General features: G+C 37.0%; 1 protein-coding gene across 2 annotated transcripts in view; it reads right to left on the reverse strand.

Moving 5' to 3' along the window:
* Positions 1-17,537, reverse strand: part of LOC753135 (anosmin-1) — a 50,951-nt gene extending 33,414 nt beyond the window's left edge. For both annotated transcript variants that reach the window (XM_030982282.1, XM_030982281.1), the window contains exon 1: positions 17,200-17,537. In XM_030982282.1, coding sequence (XP_030838142.1) covers positions 17,200-17,319 — 120 coding nt within the window. In that variant the 5' untranslated portion in view covers positions 17,320-17,537. The remainder of the gene's footprint in view (positions 1-17,199) is intronic.
* Between the last annotated feature and the right edge of the window lie 7,412 nt (positions 17,538-24,949).

Consider the following 24,949-nt stretch of genomic DNA (forward strand, 5'->3'; position numbering starts at 1 on the left):
GAAAAACAGAATGGAAATCTGAGCGATCCAGTAGAGAGTAGACCCATGCATAAATTATCATCTGCAACATTAAGGGCGTTTACTTTGAACATGTATACTTTAACACAGAGTAAATGCCCTCAAAAGACGAGCAATATGATTGTGACATATATACAAAAATATATCATTAAAAGAACTATCCAACTATGCCACAATACAATCACTATGCATGATACAATCATTTTAAAGAAAATTCATCTGAAGAGGTTACTGTATCAGGTAGGGAATTAGTTAAACAAACCCATATCCAGTCAGAAATGCATTACAAAATAGAAAGACTACATATCTTACAAACCGGGGGTAATCTTATTTATAAATGCAATGTACCGGTATGTAGAATAAGAGCATTAGTGGTAGAATCTGAGTAAAACATTAACCATTTAGGCTCCTTCTTACTCTCAAATAAAAGATTCAAGCTCCGTCTACAGAGCCAAATCTATTACAATATAAAAGATTCTTTTCTTAGAAATTTGGACAAGGATATTAATACCAAGCTTGATTATTTAATTTTTAGAACTTTTGATACATTCCTTTTATCCTTCTTTCTATTTGAAGTCGAAGTTACAATACGTGTCAAGTGAATTGAATATGCAAGGAAAGCGACATGAATCATGCTTTTCCTTTATTTTCTTGTCAAAGAGGGAAAGCGGGGAAAAGGCTACATTTTCTAAAAGGCAAGCAATCTTGGGGACCTTTGAAATCTTTGACAAAGCAAAGAAACTTTTCTTTCAACCTGCGCCATGCCCATTTACCTTCCAAAGAAGGAAGATTGCTCAACATTGAAAGATCTATACACAGTGAAGTTTGGCTTGAATAGAATATGATCAGAAAAGGGGGGTTGGCCCACAATGAAAAGACTTGAATATATACTTTTCGTTTTTGTAATCTGGTTTGATTCTATGCCCTATTCACAAGCCTTTTCTTTCTTTTCTTTTTCGATTCAGAAGATTTCAGGAGGGATTAGAGTTTGCCAAATCGCAATCCCTCATCTAATGTAATTTTATTCTCTCTCTCTCTCTCTTTTCCTTTCTTTCTCTTTTATATCTCTTCTCTAGAGCTCTCTCTTTCTCTCTCCTTCTTTCTCCTCATACCAATGGACTGTGAACTTCATACTTGCCCAACTCTTGTCAATTGTGTGAATTATTGGGGGAGTAAATAAAGCATAGAGCTTGATATACAGTTGCCTTTTCAATAAGACTGTGGAGACGACTTTTTTTTCCTTCATTTCTGCCCTCTCTTTTTTCTTTCTGCCTTTTTCTAAGAGCAAACTGCAATTTAAATAGATGTTTCTGCCTCTTCTTATTAAAAGCAACAATGGGTATTCACGGCCGTCGCTTTGTCATTCATCATGGGCCTTGCCATTTAATTCAGCGCATTTCTCCCGACATCTATCAAACTGCAGCGGGAGAATAGCTGCACATTGTTGCGGTTCTCTCACCCCTAGGGTTTTCCTCGGTTTAGTTTTCCTCCTCAGTTCTGTTCTTGGCCCGGCCTATACACGCAACACAGCGCGGATAACCCCCAGGCCTCATTCTTGACTCTTTCCACGTTTTAGTCCCTTTTTAACCCTGCATTATGTTTCTCAACAAAAGTTTGGAGCTCCCGACAGAGTCAAGTTTGGACCCCCCCCCCCCCCTTTTCTTTTTTCTTCTTGCCCATAACCCAAAGCCACAACTATGACTAATAATTTCTGTATTCCTGCTGCTGCCTGCGATTAAATATTGTAAAAGAAATCAATGGATTGACATCGCTTGAAGCTTGATCTAACTAAAAGATACTGTATGATGAACATCCCATTGAATGCAAACATCATGAGGTTACATGCATCAAGTAACTCCTTGCATGCACATTGCGCAAGACATGCCCATATTAAAGGGCAACAGGATACTGAAAGTACAGGTTATCTTCAGAAATATGGCCAAGAGTAAATAAATCAGAACCACGATCTGATGAAATGTGGTAATGGTCGGACGCCTGTGCCAGGCAGCTTGGCAATTGGCGACCATGCTCCAGCGAGAACTTACAATGGTCGGGGTGAGAAAACTAAATAAATTATCCCGCTGCTCCAAGGGACAGATAAAAGTAAGAGGAATAAAAAGAAGTCTGCGGAATTGATTTTAAGCGGAGAATGCTCTCCCAGAAAGCCCTAATAAATCATGGATTTGTGGTTCAAGGACTAGCCAAATATCTCTCTTATTGGCTCTCCAATTCTTCATCTTTCTCAACAATTTTAATCCTGATTTATTTCAACTCCTTGACACCTGAAAAATGGAAGAGTTTATTTCATTTTATTAAGAGCAGACAATCGCATTAAGTTTGCTATTATTGCAAGTACTTTGGGACAGACTGAAAACGGGTCAATATTTTCAAACACTTATCAAAACTGCAGTCCTGTATACTGTCACACATACATAATGTACACATACATGTACATGTATTAAACAGCATACTGTAGATACAAATTAACTTTTCTCTCTTGCACTAATTGGTTAAAATATCTTTTTAAATGGCACACGATAAGATCACAACTTTTACTAATGCTTAAAAACATGTTCTCTTGCTCTTACTCTTATCTATTTATCATAAAGGTAATTGTACAATTTATTTTTTTTTCTTCAGAGGAAAAGTGTGATTTACTATCATGTCCGATCGGCTCTAAGTCTCTGTCTATACATACAGGTGTAATTAATGCTTTTTGAATTCCATCATTGAAGGCAAATACAAGTTTAAAAGAAGCAGCCTAAATGTACACAGCAATACTGTATTTTCATAAATTGTAGTTACATGTATGCCCTTTTAGTTCTGACCGCACTGACTGCCTTTACTTATATTACTGAAAGCAAATAGGCTTCAACCATGGACCCATGGACGTACATGTACAGTGCATTTCCACAAACTGCAGTTAAGCCATTCTAGCTCTCAATGTTTGCGTGCCTGGTGCTGACAGACTTTCCCCTGGAGGACATTGCTACAGAGCGATTATCCAATACACACAAATGTTGTTTGTTTTTGTACAAGCATATGTGGAATACCAAATATAATTAACTGGAATCCGTTCTCATCTGAACAGCCCCAGAAAGGTCCCAAATGAATCTCCATCTGACTTGAAAGGTTTTCAAGTGAGAACTAAGTTTATTGTGACCACACACGACACAAGTTAAAGACATAATATACAGTATATGTGCATTGCATCACAGTTTGCTTTATATACACCAGACTCTGTTGGAATACCAATTAATGTGTGTGCATGATGTACAAACATTGCACGCAGCAAAACTCATTGCCCACCTCACTTTGAATTACTGCACAAGATCTACATGTAAAAGAGTTGTTATGGTACAGTTGGGAATTCATGATGATGCATTTTTCCTTTATTTATGAGGTGGTTCTTCTGTTCTTCTCTTACAGTTATTTTGATAATGTTTAAGGGATCAGAAAATTGACACTTCACACTCCATAATTAAGTCTTCCCACTTTTTTTTGTTGAAGTTTTGAAACCTAGACTAACGTTAGTATGCTTTTATGAAAACTGGCGATGATGTTGAGTGATTATAAGTTGGATGTGAATAGGGTATCAGGGTTTATCTGAAGCAGCTAATGGGTAAGATTGATGCAGGCAATGTTAGATGTAAATAGGGTATTAGGGTTTATCTGAAGCAGCTAATGAGTAAGATTGATGCAGGCAATGTTAGATGTGAATAGGGTATTAGGGTTTATCTGAAGCAGCTAATGAGTAAGATTGATGCAGGCAATGTTAGATGTAAATAGGGTATTAGGGTTTATCTGAAGCAGCTAATGGGTAGATTGATGCAGGCAATGTTGCTTCAGCTGAGTATGTTGACAGACAGTTGGTAATGGGACGACCTTCTGTCTCCGCTAACTAAACCCATCCCTACTTAAAGTTTTTAAGGTCCAACCCTTTAAAGAGACGATTGAGTTCTGGTAATGGTGAAAAGTAATCTGCAAGCTTTCTCAAATATGGAGGATTTCATTTCCATTGTAGCAGAGCCACATAGTATCGTCAAATGACGTCACCATTTCTTTGGTAAATTAAGTGTCAGTTGAAGTCACAAGAATGTTTGTAATCATTTTGAAAATGTTCATAATAATACTAATATTCATGTAGAACCACTTTTAAAGCCCCCATAACTGCCGAAACCTCTGTTATTTCTGTTTACTACATGTACATGTATGTTACATTTATTATCAACCATTTTCAATGACAATTTCTTTAGAATTGCACTTGCACGACAAGTGGACTTTCTCTTTAACTTCTTTCCTTAGGGGTCTGTACCTCTAGAAAGCCAGTGTCAAATACTTTGGGTCAGGCCCTGTGGAAATTATTTAGTTTGTCCAAATACTCTAAATCTATGCAGGACAAATAACAAAACTTGCACTTCATCCACTTTGAAAGCTAGCCATGAAGACTGTCCCAAAGGCCCCTCCCTTTCCAGTTCAGTAGGAAAGAGTCCCAAGTAAATATTGAAATATTTCTTAACTGAACTTGCACTATTACATACTTTTAATGAATACAACTTCTGCCAACACAATTACAAATTAAATCAAGTATTTTGGGTCAGCTGCATGAATTAGTGCACAGAGCTGTATTTTTATTCAAAAGACAAACTAAGTCTTTTTGCATGGTTCTTCTACCTTTATTGTGGCAAATTACATGTATCGGTCATCTTTTAATTTAGCACATACATGTATATCAAAGCTCAAAAATGTGTCCTCTTATTAAATGAAATTTATGGGCTCTTCTCAGATTTAAAAAAAAATGAACAGCACCCTCCCCCCCAAAATACACGAAGGTTCTAGGACATAATTTCCCCTTTTGTACAGGTTCTTCCAGATAGATGACTTTTAAAGAGTGCATGTACATCCAGCCATTAATAAACATTGTTGTTGTTTGTAAATAAACTCAAGTCAAGTTAATTTCAAACTTGAAAGAGTAAAAAATCAACAGCTAAAGGAGGTATATTAATTGATATAATACCAGCATTTTGCAGATCATGACAAGGAATCTTATTTTCGCTTTGACATAAATTAAACCTCCAGGCATCTTCCTCTCTAGTCTCTATACCATCACAGTAAAATAAAGGCATTTTGTCATTCCATTCATACAGTCGTATAAATACATGGTCATCACGAAGGCAAGTTTGTACAAGAACACACACAAATCTATGAATCATCACTAGTGTGTAAGGCTCGGTGCAAATTATGCAGTTATAAAGAAAAAAAATAGTTTCAACTTTTCCGCAAGATTGCCCATTGCTTATTCATGCTCAGAAAGCTGTGATCCATAATGCCTGGATGCATGGATATAAAATGTAGAAATTTCAAAACGCAAGTATATTTTTGGTAATTCTATTGTCTAGTGAAATAACTAGAATCAGGATCGTGCATAGAAAAAAGAGATGGAGAGAGCTTGGATGAATTAGCAAATTTGTGAACCATAACAATGAATCCACGTGGGCATATTCAAGAACTAGCTATTATTATTATTATCACTATCAGGAAAAAAAGGCTAGTCCTACTAAGTCATTCTTGTGTCAGTGAAGCTCACAAATGCAGTTCTAAGAACAGTAATATTCACTGGCACAAACATTTACAAATAAAAGGGAAGGGTATGGACACAAGGCTAGTCCCATTCAGCCATTCTTATACATGTATGTGAGTGCAGCAGCAGCACTCTGACTCAAATGCACAAAGTCCCAAGAACAGCGCTATTGTGTAATAAGGAAAACATGGGAGGGTCTGGACACAAGGCTAGTCCCAATCAGCCATTATAATATGAGCAAAGCAGTTCAGAACCAAGAACAGTGTAATACACTATAAGGTACACGTACATAATACAACAAAATAACTAAGAACATGGAAGAGTCTGGACAGGAGTCTAATCCCATTAGGTCATTCTTATGTGAGCGCAGTTCTCTCGCATTGAAAGGGTCTGGACACAAGGCTAGTCCCATAGAGCCACTCTTATATGAGCCAAGCATGCAGCTCTCCAATGCACTACTTCCCAAGAAAATTGAAATTTATTATATACAAAAAAAGGAAATACAAGCAACATTGGAAGGTCTGGACACAAGGCTAGACCCATTGAGCTATTCTTCTGCTAGCGAAGCAGCTCTCCTATGCAATAGAGTCCCAAGAACAGCGCTATTCATGGGCATAGCCTCAAGCATGACATAGGAACAAAAGCCTATCCACCTGGGTCACAACTTGTATAGAAATCAGGTATTACAGCCAAACCTCTGCAGTAGGGGAAAAAAATGGGTAAAGCTGACTTTTCCCTTGCTTCTTCAGGTTTGGTTTCTTGACACAGAAACGGGGGAAAAATACTTTAAAAATGTTGGGGGCTACTTTTCAAGCTTGCTTGCATGAAAAAACACTCTTTAATTTGTTTTGCTTTGAACTCTATGCACATTTTTGGGGGTTCTTTTATGACTTTCTGGGGCTCTTTTTGGCATTTCGGGGGCTAATTCGCCCAAAGCCCCTGTGTATTTTTTTCACTGACGATTGAACAGTACACTGCATAACCAGAAACCAGAACATTTCAAGAAATATTCACAACCAGTATTATTCTTCTTCATGAATAAATTATTGAAATTTTTATCAAAAGCATACCATTTTTGTTGCAAGAAAATTTCACAAGCTTAAAAAATTGGTAAAGCGGACTTCTCCCTGGACCCTTCAGTTTTGGGTCGCATTGCATTGAAAACAAAAACCTTTTGTGAGTTGTTAACAACCAGTTTTTTTATTCTTCACTTTCTTGTTCATAATAAAATATTGACAGGTAACTAAAATGTAAAACCTCAAAATTTTGCAGCAAGAAATTTTCACAAATTTAATAGAAAAATGATTGAGAGAACTTCTCCACTTTTTTTCATTTTTGGGTACTTAATGTGGTATTAATCGTGAACATAATAAATAAAGTATTGTCAGTCTACTGCAGTATTTATGAAGGACATTTTGCTAGAAGAAGCTTTCCTCAAAGAAGTAATATGTTATCTTTCCATAATTTCACTGCATGAACACTTTTGTGAAACTGGACCACTTTTAAAATTTGCAGAGGTATTTGTACATAAGAGTTTCTTGTTTTGCAGTATAAATGTACATGTATGTACAACATGTACTTACATGTACATGTACATGTAGCTACACTGTACTTGCAATGTTTGCATAGATCTGAGCCTATAAATCTATTTTATATCTCTAAATAAACATGGTCACCTACAGTACATGTACTGGTACAGTACGTCATAAACCGGTAAAAAAAAAATCAAATTCAGCTATGGAATTGGAAAGCTCACAAAGAACTTTGTTTAACAGAAAATAAGCACAAGAAAAATAAAAACAATACATAAAAATATGGGCGATGAAATCTCTCTTGTATTAGAGCAAACCAAAATGATGTACTGTACAGTACAGACCTCAATGCATACATACACAAACCTACACATGCAATAATCGGTAACTCGCCACAGGAAACGAAAACCTCAACTGGTATGGCCCAGCAACTATGCATAAAGGACCTTTTGGTTTGAATGCTTTCTCTTCAAACATTGGCATACAAAGTGAAGGTCAAATGGTGTGGAGGCTTTTCTCCTGCTCACTTCCCTACCCCAAGGAACACACGCAGGGTCACCAAATAATCAAAAATGAAACAAATTTTTGAGAATTTGGAGAAATGATGCATCAATGAAGAAGAAAAGTTAATGTTGGATTAGGGGATGAAAAGGACATAAGGTTGTGAAACTGAGGAGAACACTCAATGTGGAATGCTTTCAACATCACTTGTTTGAATGAACGACGTTTACTTTTTTACAGTTAGATGTAGATTTATCACATTGCAATGCACATGTCTGTAGTTGATCTGTGAACATGTTACTGGTATATATGGAATAAAGTATGATTTATTTAGTTGTATGATTCACTACATACATGTAGGCCTACAGGAGTACATGTACGCATGGAAATGCAGACCAGCAATTGTGTTTATCATAGGATTCATGAGTATTCTAAAGATACATGTAAGTTTCCTCCGTCAATGATTCAAAATGAGAAAGAGGCATATTTTACAGACACAGAAGTTATCATCTTGCCATGAGGGGCTACCAAATTTGGTATTGTTATGCACTATGTAGGCCTACACTGTAGTACATGTATATTTATAGTCCTACTGTACATCACCAATTCCAAATCCAATACTTTCATTAAATTAGATTTAAAGCCTAGAGTGTATGGTAACTGCACTCATACATGTAATGTAGATGTAACTTGAAGCTGTACTTAATAGCTTAAAAGCACTCTAATTTGATTTCTGCGAAGTAAAGAACCCCTGGATAAATTAAAACCTTTCGCCCCACATGTAGAAAGCCTACAGTTACACATACAGCTCGCTCTAAAAACTGATCCGCAAACAGCACGCAAGCATGAAGCACTTTGCTTTTCATCCGTTTTCAAGTGATCAATCGTTGATAGAAAAGCCATGATGCAATGCATACAGACACTTCCATTTATCTAAACATGAACCCAAACTTCCCCTGGAATTGAGGGCTTACGTACCTTCCTACCTGGTACTCCGTCTCCACTGGGTGTACCCACTGATCTACAATTGACACTCAAAATTAAAGGCCTTCTCGATTTCTCTGGATGAAAAGTTTTGCATTTTGAGACAAACTGGCATAATTTCACTCTGAAAATGTTGTGTATTATGTAGTAATGGATGGTCACTTTTATAAATAAAAGTGTAAAAAAAAAAAAATACTGCTAAAAGTATGTACACATGTACATATTTTTATTGATGAACTGTATGTCGCCTACCAGTTCTCTGTTAATACCAACATCTATCTGGATGTATGGGATTACATGTATCGTACAGTGTATGTTTTCAATTGACTGACTCAATACCAAATATTCTCATCATCTCTATCGAATTGTCATTTCTCTGCTAGATAGACAAGTACAGTCTAGCACTTCTATTAAATTAATTTGCTCAATATCATTGATCTTTTCTGCTTGCTGTCTTTTACATTCCTTCAGTAAGAATTTCATAGCAGGTCTGTTGGAAACCTTGCAATTTTTTGTCAGTACCGTTAAAATTCAGACTACCCGTACCTTTAAAAAGACACAGGCTCCAGCCATTAAGTGGGCGAGCAACTTGAACGAGGTAAGATTTATGTGAATGGGAAAGGAGCTGAAGCACTTACAGGTCACATGACCTGCGGAAGAGCAGAGTACAAGTTTAATCAACGTCTTGTTCAAACAAACCAAGGGGGTCAAAGTATAGAAATGGAGAGATATGGTTCGGGCAAGTTCTAGCTTGGCCTTGTATGCGAGGGTGAAAAAGGCATGGAAGAAGAACTTATAATGAAACAATTTTTGTTAAACACAAGGGGAAGGGACCTGGTGTAAAATATACAAATCTGAAATTTATTCAAGAAGAACTCAAGAATTCCCAGAATTACATACAGTACTTTGGGAGAAAATGATGATATTTTGTCTCAAAAGCTTACACTACATTTTTGTACAGTACGGTATGCATGAGGAAAGTAGGAAAAAATTCCCCCAAAATGGAAAGGCCTACATGTACACATACAGTACATTAAAGATTATTAAATGTGAAAATATCCTGGAATACAAGAATGCATAGAATGCGTTATGATTTCAATGATTTGATAAGCAACACCTGCAACAGATTATGTAGTGTACATACAATGTACATGTACATGTACATGTATTATAAAGAAAGAAATTCAAAGCATTATATGCCTGCAAACTCTGTAAAGGCTGTAGGCCTACTAAAATGAACAGATAATGTGTATTATTGCAAATGTGTATACATTGTATATTGCCACTGTGTACCTCATCGTATAAGTACTTACAATGTACAATGTCACATGTCAAATTGACTGCCATGTGATCATCGTGATGCCAAGGCATGATTTAATTTTCATCAGTAAATCAATTGAAACGAGATCAGATGATGTGTACTGGAAGCATACATGTACAAACATTTACAAACTTGTAACACATTGTGTTGCAATAATTGTAGGGGTCCTTGCGTGCATGAGCCAAGTTTCGTAATGTAAAAATCAGGGGGGGGGGGATCGAAGCTCAAATTTTTGGGCCTTTCTGTCTCGGGCACTTGCAGACCTACACATCTATGTGATATACTTCCTGTACAGTACATTTTTGTCCTCTTTTCATATATTTGTTTTTGTAAGTGCTATGGTACTTATTGTTTTTAGTGCTCCACAATATTCTATATTATTATTTTTATTATAAATGTTTGAGTTCTGACTAGTACATTGTATGAACACCAGATAATTCTTGCCCATCCTACGCCACCCTCAGCCTTCTTTCTCACCATCCAATTCGATCGATCGCATCACCACGTGGGGGTGATGATAATGGTTATTCATGAAATGTGATCCATCATCTTTGCCACCGTAAATCATCAATCAGTGTGGAATAACAATGCATCACAGGAGTCATGTATGCATGCCCCGAACATTAACATCAAACATTTCAACCATGAATCATTTGTTCATTAATTTCTTCCCACTTGCCTGTATTTGCATTGTGCGGGAAGGAAAAAGCTATTTGATTTAATCTGTTTGAATGAATTAAATGTTCAATTGAATTTTCAATCTGTTGTGTTTACATTGGACTAGTATGACAACATGTACATGAACAGTACATTCATTGTCAGTACTCGTAAGAAATGTAACCGAAATGTACACACGCCAATTACTATTAAACCAATTTATAAAACACACACTTGTTTCTTATTTCTTTTAGAGAACAAAGATACAGAAATTGTACTTTGCATGCATAAGTATTCATAAATTCTTCCAAAGTTTGATGCGATGAAAAGTATCATACCGGGTATACTCAACACACAGAGAAATTTTACAATTTCACCAAAAAAAATTACAATTTTACAATTTTTTTTACAGAATCTATGTAGCTGTGAAAATTGCTGTCATTTAAAGAAAGCAAGTTTGATGTCACCAAGGTACATTTGCACATGTACAGTGTACATGATGCCTCGTACTATGGCATCATGTACACTATATACAGGCCAATTACTTAAAGTAGATATTCATTGATTTTAAAAACTAACTTAATTTCATTATTGCAAAGTTGAAACTTTGATTCGACAAGGTTATACAAATTCAATGCTTGGAAACATTCGAAGTAATAATTATTACAAATTATAAAACGCTTAAATACAGTCCCGGCATAGCACCTGAAGAGCTCTCCGAACGCTGCTGAGATGTGTGAGATCACAGTATGGACACGATTTGCACAAGCAGACGATGTCCAATGACATCTCACACATTTTCAGTGCCTGTGTTTTCATCTTCTCTTGAGTTCTTTCTCTTACTTCACTACCGTCAGGCTAAATGTATAATCTATTGCCTCACTCTAAAGTTTAAAACCCCGCACGTGGCTTTATTTTGATGACAAATGCAGCGATACACAAATAAAGGAACCTGTCGCTTGTAAACAAAATAAGACGCCATTGAATATTCAGCTGCACACACCGCGGTAGGTTCGGCGTTTCAAGAGGGAACAAATGCCGTCCTTAATATCATTCCGGGGGGTTTTCAATTGGAAAGTCTGGTTTCTTTGATTGTTAATTAACCCCTATCCTGTGTATTTACAAGCAAAAGATTTTAGTTATCGGAATCGGGTCATATCCCCTTTTGAATGGTTTGACATGCCATCACATTTATATACACTAAACTCATTATAATTTGACAAATAAAAGCCTTGCAATTATTTGCATTCTTTATGGGATGTCGTCTGCTTGGTCAGTATTGGTCCATATAGTGACGTCATTAAAACATCGTTATTTTTCCGGCGAATCTCTCGAATATCCCAGCTGCTTTGCAGGTGGTTGTATTTGTATTTTTATAAATCACCCGATATGTAGTTGACCTAAAACGTGTACGATGGCCATCTGTTAGCTTACCAGTTTCTAGTCATACAGTAGTTGACATATTTGTGATTTTCTTTGAATTTCACCTTTAACAAAAACTCACACTTCTCTATAAATACAAAGTACACTGTACAGCCATGCAGAGATTTTTCAAGTGAGAAAATTTCACTTTTGAGATTCAAGTAGCATGCAACATGCAAGCAGCCAGGACCCCGATTCCACCGTGTACATTGAAGTCCTTTATGGAAACCATTCCAAATAGGTCTTCACAGCTTGAATGCAAGGGGGGGGGGGGGGGGTAGAGACACGATTGATCGCAAACATACAATGTCTCTACTGGGGTGGAATAAATGACCAAAGCAAAGAGCTCATTAACTGATTCCTTCTATATTTAGATCTGAAAAGGTTGGGGGTGGGGAAAAAAGAAGAAATTATTTCTTTCTTTTTGTGGAATTTATTCTCTGGGTATTGAAGTGAGTAGTTACTACATGTAATGCTGTCCTCACACTCCAGAGCAGAGGGCCCATGTTTTAAAGAGAAAACTTGTGATTGATACGAATCAATCACAAGTTTGCAGTCTACTACAGTACATGTACAGTATCTCTTATGTTCATACCGGTAGTTGCAATTGATAGCAATCGCAAATAAGTTGCAAACTTACTTTCTATCAGGCTTACCGTATATGATTATTTCATGCTCTTAAAAAAATTATTTTAAGACAGTACATGTAATACACTGTACAAAATAAACATGGACATTGTAGCCATTTGTAGGCCCTTCATCTACTTTTGCACATTTTTGCAAACTTTATGTCCTACATGTACGGTCCTACAGCGTACAGGTATGTGTACTTATGGAGCAATCTTCTTTCTTTTTCTCATTGCAGGAATACATGTAAACTGAGAAGAGAACAGTAGTCTGTACAAACTGTGCATGTATAGATGGGCCTACATGAATATGTATTTCTATCAATCTTGAGCAAAGTCAATACACTATTCAAAGAAAACTTGGACAATGGATCATGCATACACTTTAACTTGGTACTCATTCTGTTCAGCCACAAGATTTAATTGCTACAGTTTGCTATAAAACCATACATTATAAACGATGAAAGAAGTTGAAGTGGCCATCTTCTAGTATACGACTGCACTTTCTAGACTGAAGACACTTGCTCCAATGCATGAAAGGAACTTATTTGGATGGAATGAGTTGAGATTGCCTTCAGGGCAAACTTGTTCATGCGGAATAACCACAACAGAGGCCGATGAGTTTCCTATGTGATTTAAATCAATGTTAGAGGGTCCATCAATGAACATGCAGTGGTGATTTACTTTTCTTTTCTCCCCCCCCCCTCTTTTTTTATTATTTAAACACAGCCTTGGGAAGCTGTAGAACTACTCGTAAGATAGGCAGCTGTAGTATGCAAAACCAAACGTTGAAATCACATCAAGAATGCGTGTACAATGTACATATGGACAGTATGAGTAGGTCTAAAGTGAGAATAACTCCTTCCAATCGAAACAAAAACTCTATATGAATTTGTAGTTTGTAATTCTTCTAAAGTTCTAATGTGAGTAAGGTATATGCTACATGGTACACATGTAAATACTTACAGATACTGTACAACATGTACATGTAGGCCTGTAACTGATCATCGGATCGGGGGCCAAACTTGAGCCGATCAGGGGAGAAAGGATAATAATTTCTGATCACCGATCAATAAAAATGATCGGAAAAAAATGGGCACAATTTTTTTTTTAATGCCGAAAATTGTCAAGTGTTTGGCTTTCAAATGCTTTAAAAAAATGCATAGCTGGGATTATTTTGTCATTTGGAGTTGTTGTAGACCAGGTTTGTTGATATTTAGTGGCAAAACATATGGGCCGCCAGCTAGCTAACTACTGTACATGTACAATGTACATGGTACAAGTATATTGACACAGGTACATGTAGCTAAAAGTAAAACAATAGGCTTGCATTGTGTTGTTTATTGTGCCACATGGTTTATGGGCACAGATTGTACAGTAATTGCACCAAATACAATGTACATACACAGAGTAAACTTGACAGTTTATTGATATATGATTACTGTATGTCATGGTGTGTGTCCTGTGCAATGCAATATGAAGTTCAAAGGAAACTTTTTGACAGTTCTTTTAATTTTTTTTTACATTTAAAACTTAATCCATTTAATTATTGATGAAAAATGTTTTTCCTTTCCACAATGGTCCATTGGACTGTGGTACATGAAATAATAATTGATCTACACCGTTCTAGCACAAACACAGCACTACCTGCATTTCACCATTAATATTCTACAGGACACAGGATTGTGTGAAGAAGAACAAGAAAATGTGGCAGTATTGAAGGGTATGATGTACCCATATTGTAACCAGCATCATTGACCATGCCTTATCATCTAGGCTTAACGATTTTTCTTTCAACGCCTCCATGTATAAATATGTACACTGTACTGTAAATCTGTAGCCCTGCAGTGAATGTACATATATATGTAAAAAGTATTACATGAATGTGGGTCTACATTTCCCCACTTACAGTACCTTATATTGACTGATAATCCATACAATAAGCTATGTACAATGTATAAATGTACAGTAATGTTCCTATCATGCGTGGAGGCACATTCTCCCCAAACAAAATTAGCTACATGTACATGTACATGTAGATGGGAGAAATGACCTGGATAAGAAAAGCATAGATGCCTCAATCATTAAATACTCCAGCCCGACATATATTCAAATGACAAAGAGTGGAGAGACAGACCCGCACCGCCGACCATAGGTCCACACCTTGGTTATTATGCGGGACCAAACAATGCTTTTAATGAAGCCCACTGACAGTAATACCTTCTACCAATTGACATTACTTCACTCAGGTATTCCAACCCCTTCTTTTTATCCGTGATTCTGCTCAAACATCGTTGGACCGACCGACAAGAAGAATCAATAATGGATGAATAGGACCTCACTACCTCTTCATCTCTGATGAGGGGGTAGGATAAATGAATATTTAACGGGACAAGTCTTTGTATGAATAAGAAGGTATTCTTTGTGTGGCAGTTGATGGATTAGACCCCCCCCCCCCCCATTTAATTTGATCGTAAAGCCCACTGTTCATTGTTTTAATAACCTTTAGATATTTGAAATTTATGAAAAATATACATGAGCTCAATTAAAGAATCAAAAGAATATGTACAATCCCACAAAATAAATCTGGCTGGGTTTTAAAACTTTTAACTTTACAAAGCACAATTTCATTTGATTTTGTACTCCAAAATGTTGTACTCTGAAAAACAATACAGTAGACCTGCATGTACAGTACATGTAGTATGTACCTGTACTTTTAAAAAATTGTATTAGAAACAAAGCTGGCTTTTCTCTAGAACTGCAATGACAATTGTTACACTTGTAAACAGTTAAAATATTCACGTAGTACAAGAACAGTCAAATGTAACTAAACAAAAATAGGAGATAAAATATAAGATGTCTTTTCAGATGCTATTAATTTCTATCCAGTCAAGTTGGTTTGGAGTCACATCACTCAGATTTCAGCAATCTATTTAATATGAAAGGATCTACACAGTGTCCTGTATTAAAATGTAAGCTTTTAAGCTCAACCCCTCTGAACTACATGTAAATGTAGTTATAATGTCAGTTTTTCTCAAGAAAAAAAGCATTAACATTATTAAGTATCATGATTCATGACTTATCCAAACTTGGGAAATCTTGTTTGAAAATCAATTTCTACATTATACATGTATATGTACATCATCTACTATCAAAATTGATTAATGTCACTTCAAGATAATTTCCCTAAAACTTCCCAAAAAATTTAAAATATGACAGCTAGTGTAAAGTTCACTCAGAGGGAATTTTGACAGAAGACAGTGGATAGAGTATCAAAACATTCAGTACAAGTGTACAAAATGTAGATCATTCTTTATCCAGCTACCAAATGGGTTAGTTTTCATTCAAATTTTCACATTCCTACCAATTTCACTTATGTTTCATTCCAAACTGAAATTTGCATTGAATATACTAATCTAATTCAAATTCCACATTAACCTGCAGCATTATTATAAGTTTAAACATAGAGTCGAATACGTAAAGGTTAAAGCATCTACACTGTATTTGTCCTATCTGAATTGGTTCAACCATACCAAGCTGGCTGGCTGGACACACCCCTCCCCAAGTTCAAACTAAATAAATCATCATTTTCTACATTATTGTCACTTTCTCACCCTGCATTATATTATTTCTATCATTCTCAAATGCATGCTGTATTGTAGGGCCTTGTATAGTCTATATAGCAAACAGTTATTTCCCCCAAGGAGAAAATGTCTCGATTTTCTTCACATTTTATCTGTATCGATAAGTATTCTGTAGTATGTAACCAATAAAGAAAATCACTAACTGTAGCTCATGTATACCACAACAATATTTTGTATCACATTATTCACATTCAACACATAATTTAATCCAAATTCCAAGGTGTCTTTGATTAATTGATTTCATAACATGATTTGATAACATAAATTTCTCAGTTGCTTTCCCTATCAGTATCACTCTAATATCCATGTACAGCTGAGCATAAAATTGCAATTTAAAAAAAGAAGAAAAATTATCTCTTAACTTGAAATACATCGAGTAAAAAAAACACAGGGAATTGGACAGTGTCTCCTGGACTGGCAAGTTTGCTGGCATCCCATTTGAAACATGTTTGATTTTGCAAAATAAGCGGGATATCGGCAAACATATTATTATGTGACCTTTAATATTATAGTCTAGGCCTCTAGTCCTCTACTACAATATTTTGGCATGATTATAACAAATATTTCAAGTCCTATATTACTATTATTAGAAATATGCTAATCTGACAATCCATATTTTTTCTTGAACTTTGAAATTGAAGTTGAAGTTTGTGTAGGGTCTTTGATAATAAACTATTAAAAAAAACATTCAAATCCAATATTTATAATTCATATCAAAAAAATGATACAGAAAAATATGTTGGTAACTTCCGGTGGCATCCAAAGAATTTTTTGGAAATAAATCAAGGGCATCATGAAGATCTAGATCTGCACTCGTCATTCACACAGTAAACACTCATACTCGGGCATCTATAGCAGAACTTCAATGGCAATATGCAATGCCATGCAGCGGCTGAACTAGGGGCATACTCACATGTGCACTAAGGCACGTCGAATGACATCTTGCTGAAATCGTATTTCCATCGCCAAAAATTGGCATTAAGAATGTCACTGTCCATAATAATGATAATTGATAAGTAGTTCTGTGTTGCATATTTTCCTCGATGAATCCCGTTCATCAAATTGGCCGATTTGGCCTAAAAATCCTCTGAGATATATTCCATTCCTGGCAAAAGATATCGACACATCGCTGGTATAGCACGCGTAAACGTAATTGTAGTGCAATTCATGTACACAATACGACCGTGTATATAATATGCATATAGCGCTAGCCCAGTACAGTACGATACGGTGGTGGATATTATCTGGCTTCATTCAGCTAGAGCTTTCATAGCTCGGCGCGGCTCATGCATCTAGCGGTTTACCTTTGGACGACTCCATTATAAAATAGGGTACATATCAATATCAATTTGTAATTATACTTTATTTAAGTGACATTGGAATTGAAATATAACTAAAATGATATGATTTTATGTTTTTAAAATATATTGACTAAGGATGAATATATATCATATTGTTTTAATTCACCTAATGGTTGACTATTCATCTTTCCCCCTAAAAATGAATCGATTCGTCAAAATAATCGGATTGCGTTTTACGTCCGAACGAAACGGTGGATTCCTTCTTATGAAGACAGGTGAATAGAGCTGTCTTTAATCCTCTTTTCTTTTTCTACCGCAGAAACTTCTTTCACAGCCGCAGTCCGAAGCACATCCTTTCATATGTTAACCCAGGGAGGTGAGACTTTAAATGGAGATTCCGTCTCGAAAGAATTTCCCGAGGGAAAGATATTCAAGACTAACTTGGCTTAACAACAAGTAATGTAACCCTCTTCAGCCATCAAATCCATCAACAGCCGCCCTTATCAGACCACAGATGCCCTCTGGCGATCCAAATGTTACGAAGTGTTACGCAACGCGGCCTGCTTCCCTAAGCTCTCCAAACACTTGGTCGTAAAAAAAAGGCTTTGAAGCCATGCGAGTCACCGAGAAAATGACGTCATACTCATTGAAGATGTATATAGCTATAACAGACAAAAATACAAAATCGACAACTTATGGCACAAGGCAACCTGCTATTGGTTATCAAATGCTTTCGCTGTGCTCGGATAACTCTTCTGAAGACGTAGCCATCTGAACCAGCGAAATCGACCAAGGAAATCGTTAGTTAGAGTGAATGCAAGTTTCTCATCATCATCACGTTCTCTTCTAATTATTGACATTTTCCGAAAGTTTCCGAAATTTTTACATAGCTAGGAAGGTAGTCCATAAGTTTATCTCTTAAAATAACTAAATGAAACTGTGTTGTATAATTGCGCATTTGGTTTAATGAGGGTTAGAAGTTGTCAATTCATCACCACTTTTCACCCCGAGTACGGGCCGGCGACGCGAAAGCCGCCGTGCTCGCTGGGCTGTACATGCTGGATGTTGTTGGTGGAAACACACATAGCTGCATTTCTACCCTGGCCGTGTATTGAAAGTTGTGCTATTGATTCTCAACATTTCAAACACCACTGTACAAAACTCAACTGATTTCATTCAAAGGCAGTACTATAGTGACGATTGATGACACCTAAAGAGCATTAAAATACAATTTGTTCAAATTTCTGATGTTAGAAAGAATAATTTAAAAATTAAAATTGTGAGTCTACTGTCAAACTTGCCGATCAACCGCATCGGGATGATTATGTGCATTTGTACTGTATGTTGTGAGTGTATTGACTATTCATGTATTCAAATGCTGCCTATTTACATGGAGCGGCCTACGCATTCACGATGAAACCATTTAACCGTACATTCTGGTTCGCTGCAACAAATAAGATTTTCCGTTGATGGAATTTCACACGTGCATAACTTGTATTGGTCTCCAACTTCCCATACACCAGGCTCAAGAAAATCTTCCTCAAAATCAGTCAGAAAGTCTAAATCGTCGCCTACCAAATACTCTTCCCTACTGTACGCCGCCATTTTTGTCGATAGCAGCCGATGTGTATTTCCAACAATGCATTTCGCGAGCCCTATGTCACTCAGTTTCGGGAGTGAGATTTACGAGCTGTGCGGTCCGGGTGGGGGATTAACGGGATTATGATAGGGGGAAAAAAGACTCTCGGTGCAACGGACTGCTTCAAAGGGCCCTCTTAGATGCGGAATCCATTTATTACAAGCCCTGGTTAACCAGAGAATAAACTGTAAATCCACAAAGAATTCCATCGAGCTTTGTGTTCCTTTTATTTCGCAATGCAAAGCCAAAGCTCCTTGCTTAGATCCTTTAATAATGCATCGAAAGATTGAACACTGATATATCTCTATTCTATAGGATATTAGCTAGCGAAAAAGCGCGCTTTTCTTTTCAATTGATACAAGAGATACATTAGGTATAAGATATAAGTAGGAGGAAATATAGTTCTGCGATCCATGTACAGCACTGGCTGGGCATATATCGTCTTCTGCAATGGATTTGCTAGACTCCCCAGATTCTTTTGGATCATTTTGTCTTCTTTTTCTGCATCAATAGAAAATCAATCAAGGAACGAAGTTCATTTAATTACCCAATTCCCAATTCCTCAGTGTATAACTGAAAGCGAATGACATCTTCAAGATGGGGAGATTATTGGGTCCTTTTATGTTCGGCGGACAAAATCTTTAATCCGATAAGCAAATACAACACATTTGCGACCTCCCTCCGGATATTGTATTTGAACAATTGGTAAGTCCAGCAGTTGGACAAGAAATGCAGATCAGTTGTAGAGATAGGTAGAGAGGGAGTAGAATTAACACCCTCCCGTTTTCATGTATTTTATTGCTGTTCTTCAACTTGTAGTAAAATTCTTGCTTTCGCCCTTTTCAGTTGTGTTGAAAGTACAATGGCTTTGCTAAAAAAAATATGGTAAATTTTCGTCACAGAAATTGATTACACCGCCTGTTTAAAAGAAAAAAAAGGGGCGGACAGGGAAGGCGGAGAGGGGGGGGGGGGGGGGTAAATGGCCCTTGCTTCTATTTCTTTTCTTTCTTTCTCCCCCACCCCCCCCCCCCTCCTTCCTTACCCTTTTAGCGTGGATGGGGAGGATGGAGGAGATAGGATGGGAACTAAATGCTGCCCCGGCCCCAGCACCCCTCTTTCTAGCCTGACAAAACCAGTTCAAGTTGACTTTAGTCATTCGGCCACAGTGTGATTTATCAGGATGGTTATGAACTTTCTAATGATATTACATTTTGACAAACAATAAATGTGCATGTTTGGGTAATTAATATGTTTGGATAATTGATAGTGAAATTGCATTTAGCTTGAACATTTTTATCTACTTTCAAGAGAACAATATGAAATTAATAATGGAATGGGGAGAATGTGGAGGCTTAAACCTACGAAAATGATTGGGAAAATGATATATAAACAATTAATATGATTTTATATCATAGCTCAGGTATAAATTATTTTGTAATATATATGAATGTACTTTGAAAACTGGTCACCATGAAGTTTGCATATGAATTAAAATTGAAAATCTAAGTAATATTAAATCATCAATACATTTTATTTATTTATTTATTTATTTATTTATTTATTTATTTATTTATTTATCTATCTATCAATTTACTACTTGTGGAATGGAACGCCCGTGATTAGCACGAACGTTGTTATCCTTAAAGTAAAATCTAACCTTGAGAGCAAATAACTCTTGAAGAGAGCAACACAAATCAAAGGAGCATACTGGCGAAAGTTTTAATGAAATCGGACATAATATGAGAAAGTTATACATTTTTGAAAGTTGCAATCACCATAGGTATGGGCTCTTCAAATTGGTTGAATCGGTAATGTTTCTGTGATGTGGTGGCGGACAACTTTCCTATTTGTTCCAGCACAGAAAATGATTAAAATCTCAATTTTTCTAAAGTGTATGACTCGGGATGACCTGTACTAATATTCTCGTCATAATACTCTTCATATCGTAGTGCCCCAAAGGCACTTAGGAGAAGGCACTTGGGAGAATAACGGAAATTAGTAATATTTGGGTACACGACAAACGGGAGTATTATCCGCCACTATACACTCTAAATGAAAACTGCTCAATGTTGAGTAAAATGTTACTTTTTTCAGTAGAATAAAGGGAACCGCTCAACTTTTGAGTAAAATACACTCAATTTGTATTGAGTAACAAATCTACGCATCTATTGAGTAAAAACATGTACTATTATAAAACTATACGTCACAATCCACTGACAAATTCGCTAATTTGAGATTCTCATAGTTGTAGTAAACTCATATTTAAAACATATATACTTTTCTTATTATTGGTCCGATTTATTTCAAACTTTCGCCATTACTTTTCTCTTACTATCTACTTTCATTCAAATGAACTTATTTAAAGGGGCAAATTGCCATTTAATGATCCATTCATTGTGAATAGTATAGCCTATATTTAAATAACGACATCCTTGTGAAGTTTTACCCGTACTTTTGTTTTCTTCTTCTCAGGGACATTCTGTAGAGCTATGCTGACTTCAGAATCTTATACACGGACCAAAACTACAGCAAAAATTCACCTGGAAATTACTAAAATGATTTAAAGGGAATATAGCTAAAAGCATTCCATGAAATTCAAAGCAGTTCAAGTGATTCTTTATTTCCATCACCCAACAGTTACCAATCGGTACATAAACAATTGATGTATATTTAAAATCGCTCTAATATTCAATACACTTTGCAATATTATTGTATTGATAGAAATTATTAGACAATATATTTATTCCATTATTCAGTATTCACAGTGGATATTAATGTACCATATTTAGTTTCCCTTCTTAAGTGTCGGCCTGCAACTTGGTTCTACCATGCATGCATATATACTTTGCAAATATGATGATGGGTGAAAAGACTTAAAAGGAGGGGAGTGTGTTTGATAAGCCAAACAGCCACAAAGTCTTATTGGATTTAAAAAGACAAATGACGTAAAACATGCACGCCGCTGATGTATTTGATAAATTCCTAGTATAATATAACTGGCAAAAATTCAAGTAGTACCTCGATCAAATATGGGCTGTTCGCGGAATTTCAGCTAATCGGAGACAAAATATGTTTCGCATGTTTCAAATCGGAATACGCATCAGCTTGTACACGTTAGCTATTTGTATTTTTTTTAAATCATTGTCTAATTTTCTTAAATCATCGCAAAAGCAAGAGGCGAATTAAGGGGGGGGAGGGTGGGAAGGGGTGGGGCTGAGCCGGGGGGGGGGGAATGTTGTAAGGTTAGATGAGGTGCAGAATAAAGTAATGGAAGAGATATTGAGAGGGAGGGGGAGAGAGAGAGAGAGAGAGAGAGGGGAGAGACGGAGAGAGAGAGAGAGAGAGAGAGAGAGAGAGAGAGAGAGAGAGAGAGAGAGAGACACCGATAAGTAAAAGGATGGATAGACGTTGGACGGAAGATAACGAAACCTTACTGACCCTCTCTCCATAAACTCACACTGGTAAATTAAAAGACCACAACATCACAACGGGGGGGGGGGGGGGGGGGGGGGGGGGGGGTTAAGAGAAGTAAGGACAAAAACACAGGAGGTAGTGGAGAAGATACAAAAAAAGAATATAAAAAGAAGCATAAGTACATAGTTAATACAAAGAGACTATATTCCTTGCAATAAAGAATGAGGGTGAACAAAATATTAGAGAGAGAGAGAGAGAGAGAGAGAGAGAGAGAGGGAGAAAGAGTGAGGAAGTGAGGAAGGGGAGAGAGAGAGAGAGAGTGAGAGAGAGAAGGAGGGGGGGGGGGGGGTAGAAACTAAAGAAGAAAGGTTCATAACATTGACCTACGTACCCAAGATCGGTTACGAGGGGTGGAAAAGGAACATAGCCCCCCTGAATTTCAATTGTTTATAAATAACAATTTTCAATAACTAAGATATCGATGAAGAAGGTAGAAAATTCACCTGCTACAGTCACCCCCCCCCCCCCCCACCCTCTCCCGTCATACTAGAAAATATATGTTTCAATTCATTATCGCAGGCAGACGTCCATTATAACCAATGATGATTGACAGAGCATCAAATTCGGTATAATGACGAAAGTCCTTTTACTGTAAGCCCACGTCTAGTGATAAATTTAATCAGCTTAAATTTCCCCTTGATCAAAACGATGAGCCATTGATGAGTCGATAACCATGGCTGGCAGAACTGATTAGAACCGTCATCAAAATAAATGAGCGTTTTTACGAGGCCAAATTTCTCATGTGTGAATATCTGCGTTACATCTGTGTGGGAGAAGCCTCTGAAATAATGAGTACTTTACAATGAATGAGTTGTGAAATCTATAATTGCAATCATTTTGCAATATGTATCTCAACAATAATGTAGAGGCAACAATGGAACATTTTCAAAAGGAGTAGGGTCGAGGGGTTTGCCAAATTTGTCGGCCAAGTTTGCCCAATATTTTCCAGCAAGGGGGAAAATGAGGTTCCTATTATTGTTGAGACTTTACCTGAAAGGGTAAAAAGGAAAATGTGTCGAATAAAAAGAGCATTGTTGTTTTGTTTACATATATATATATATATATATATATATATTGACTTTACTTTAAAAGACTTGTTTCTCTTTTCTGAAATTATTGTGCGGGCAGAATTTTGATTGCCATTATTCATCTCTCTTAATATACCTCTAAGGGCCCCATCTCATCTTCATCTCTCTCTCTCTCTTTCTCTCTCTCTCTCTCTCTCTCTCTCTCTCTCTCCCTCCCTCTCTCCCTCTCCCTCTCTCTCTCTCTCTCTCTCTCACTCACTCTCTCTCTTTCTCATTCTCTCTCTCATTCTCTCTCTCTCTCATTCTCTCTCCCTCTCTCTCTCTCTCTCTCTCTCTCTCTCTTTCGATGTATCTATCTGTCTCTTCAAAATTAATTAACAGAATTGTAGCCGACCAAAGTAACAGACTGAGTGAAGAGGCAATATGAATAAAATAACTGACAAAGATCCAAAGTATGAATGCTCGCGACTTGGGAGATGGCGCTATTCAATCTATACATCGCAGCAATGATCTGCAGCAGAGAGCTATAATATTGAGCGGGTTGTCCGTGTACTTGCTCACCCGCGGTTAGTGGCGTAGCGTGGAATGCAGCCATAAATTAATTTAGATGGATATCAGGGGCGGATCTAGCTTTTTCCCAAGGGAGGAGGGGGGGGGGGGGTTGGACCGAATTCCACCCCCCCCCCAAATCGCGCCGTTTTACTGTTTTACTTTTTCTTCTTCTTTCACTTTCATGGCCACCCAAGGGGGGGGGGGGGGGGGTTAAACCGCCGAAACACCCCCTCCCCCCTAGATCCGCCCCTGGATATTGACATCATATGGGGAGGGCAACCCGGGTCTTACTATGCCGCCATCACTGATAATCTACAACAACAACAACAACAACACACAAAAGCACACCCCCTAAACAAATCGTAAAAATCAGTGGGTCGATCCTGCCCGTGCAACTTCTCTTTTCACAGGGGCGGGAGGGGGGGGGGGGGGGGGGGGCTATCACGCTATCAAGCAATCGCTTATCGTAATAGCCCTTCAGTTCTATTCAATTGAATGCATGTTTGATGACATGTATGCTATGTACTCTTTTTAAAGATAAGGCTGGTGGATTTGATTTGTTTTTACATTTTAATTAGTTATTAATTTGGCCATGTTGGCAAACACACTTTTGTATAATCAATGTGAACATTGAAAATGAACATCGATATTACACTGTACTTTTTTGAA

The sequence above is a fragment of the Strongylocentrotus purpuratus genome, unplaced genomic scaffold (genome assembly GCF_000002235.5).
Source record: "Strongylocentrotus purpuratus isolate Spur 01 unplaced genomic scaffold, Spur_5.0 spur5_scaffold_12, whole genome shotgun sequence".
Taxonomy (NCBI): Eukaryota; Metazoa; Echinodermata; class Echinoidea; order Camarodonta; family Strongylocentrotidae; genus Strongylocentrotus; species Strongylocentrotus purpuratus.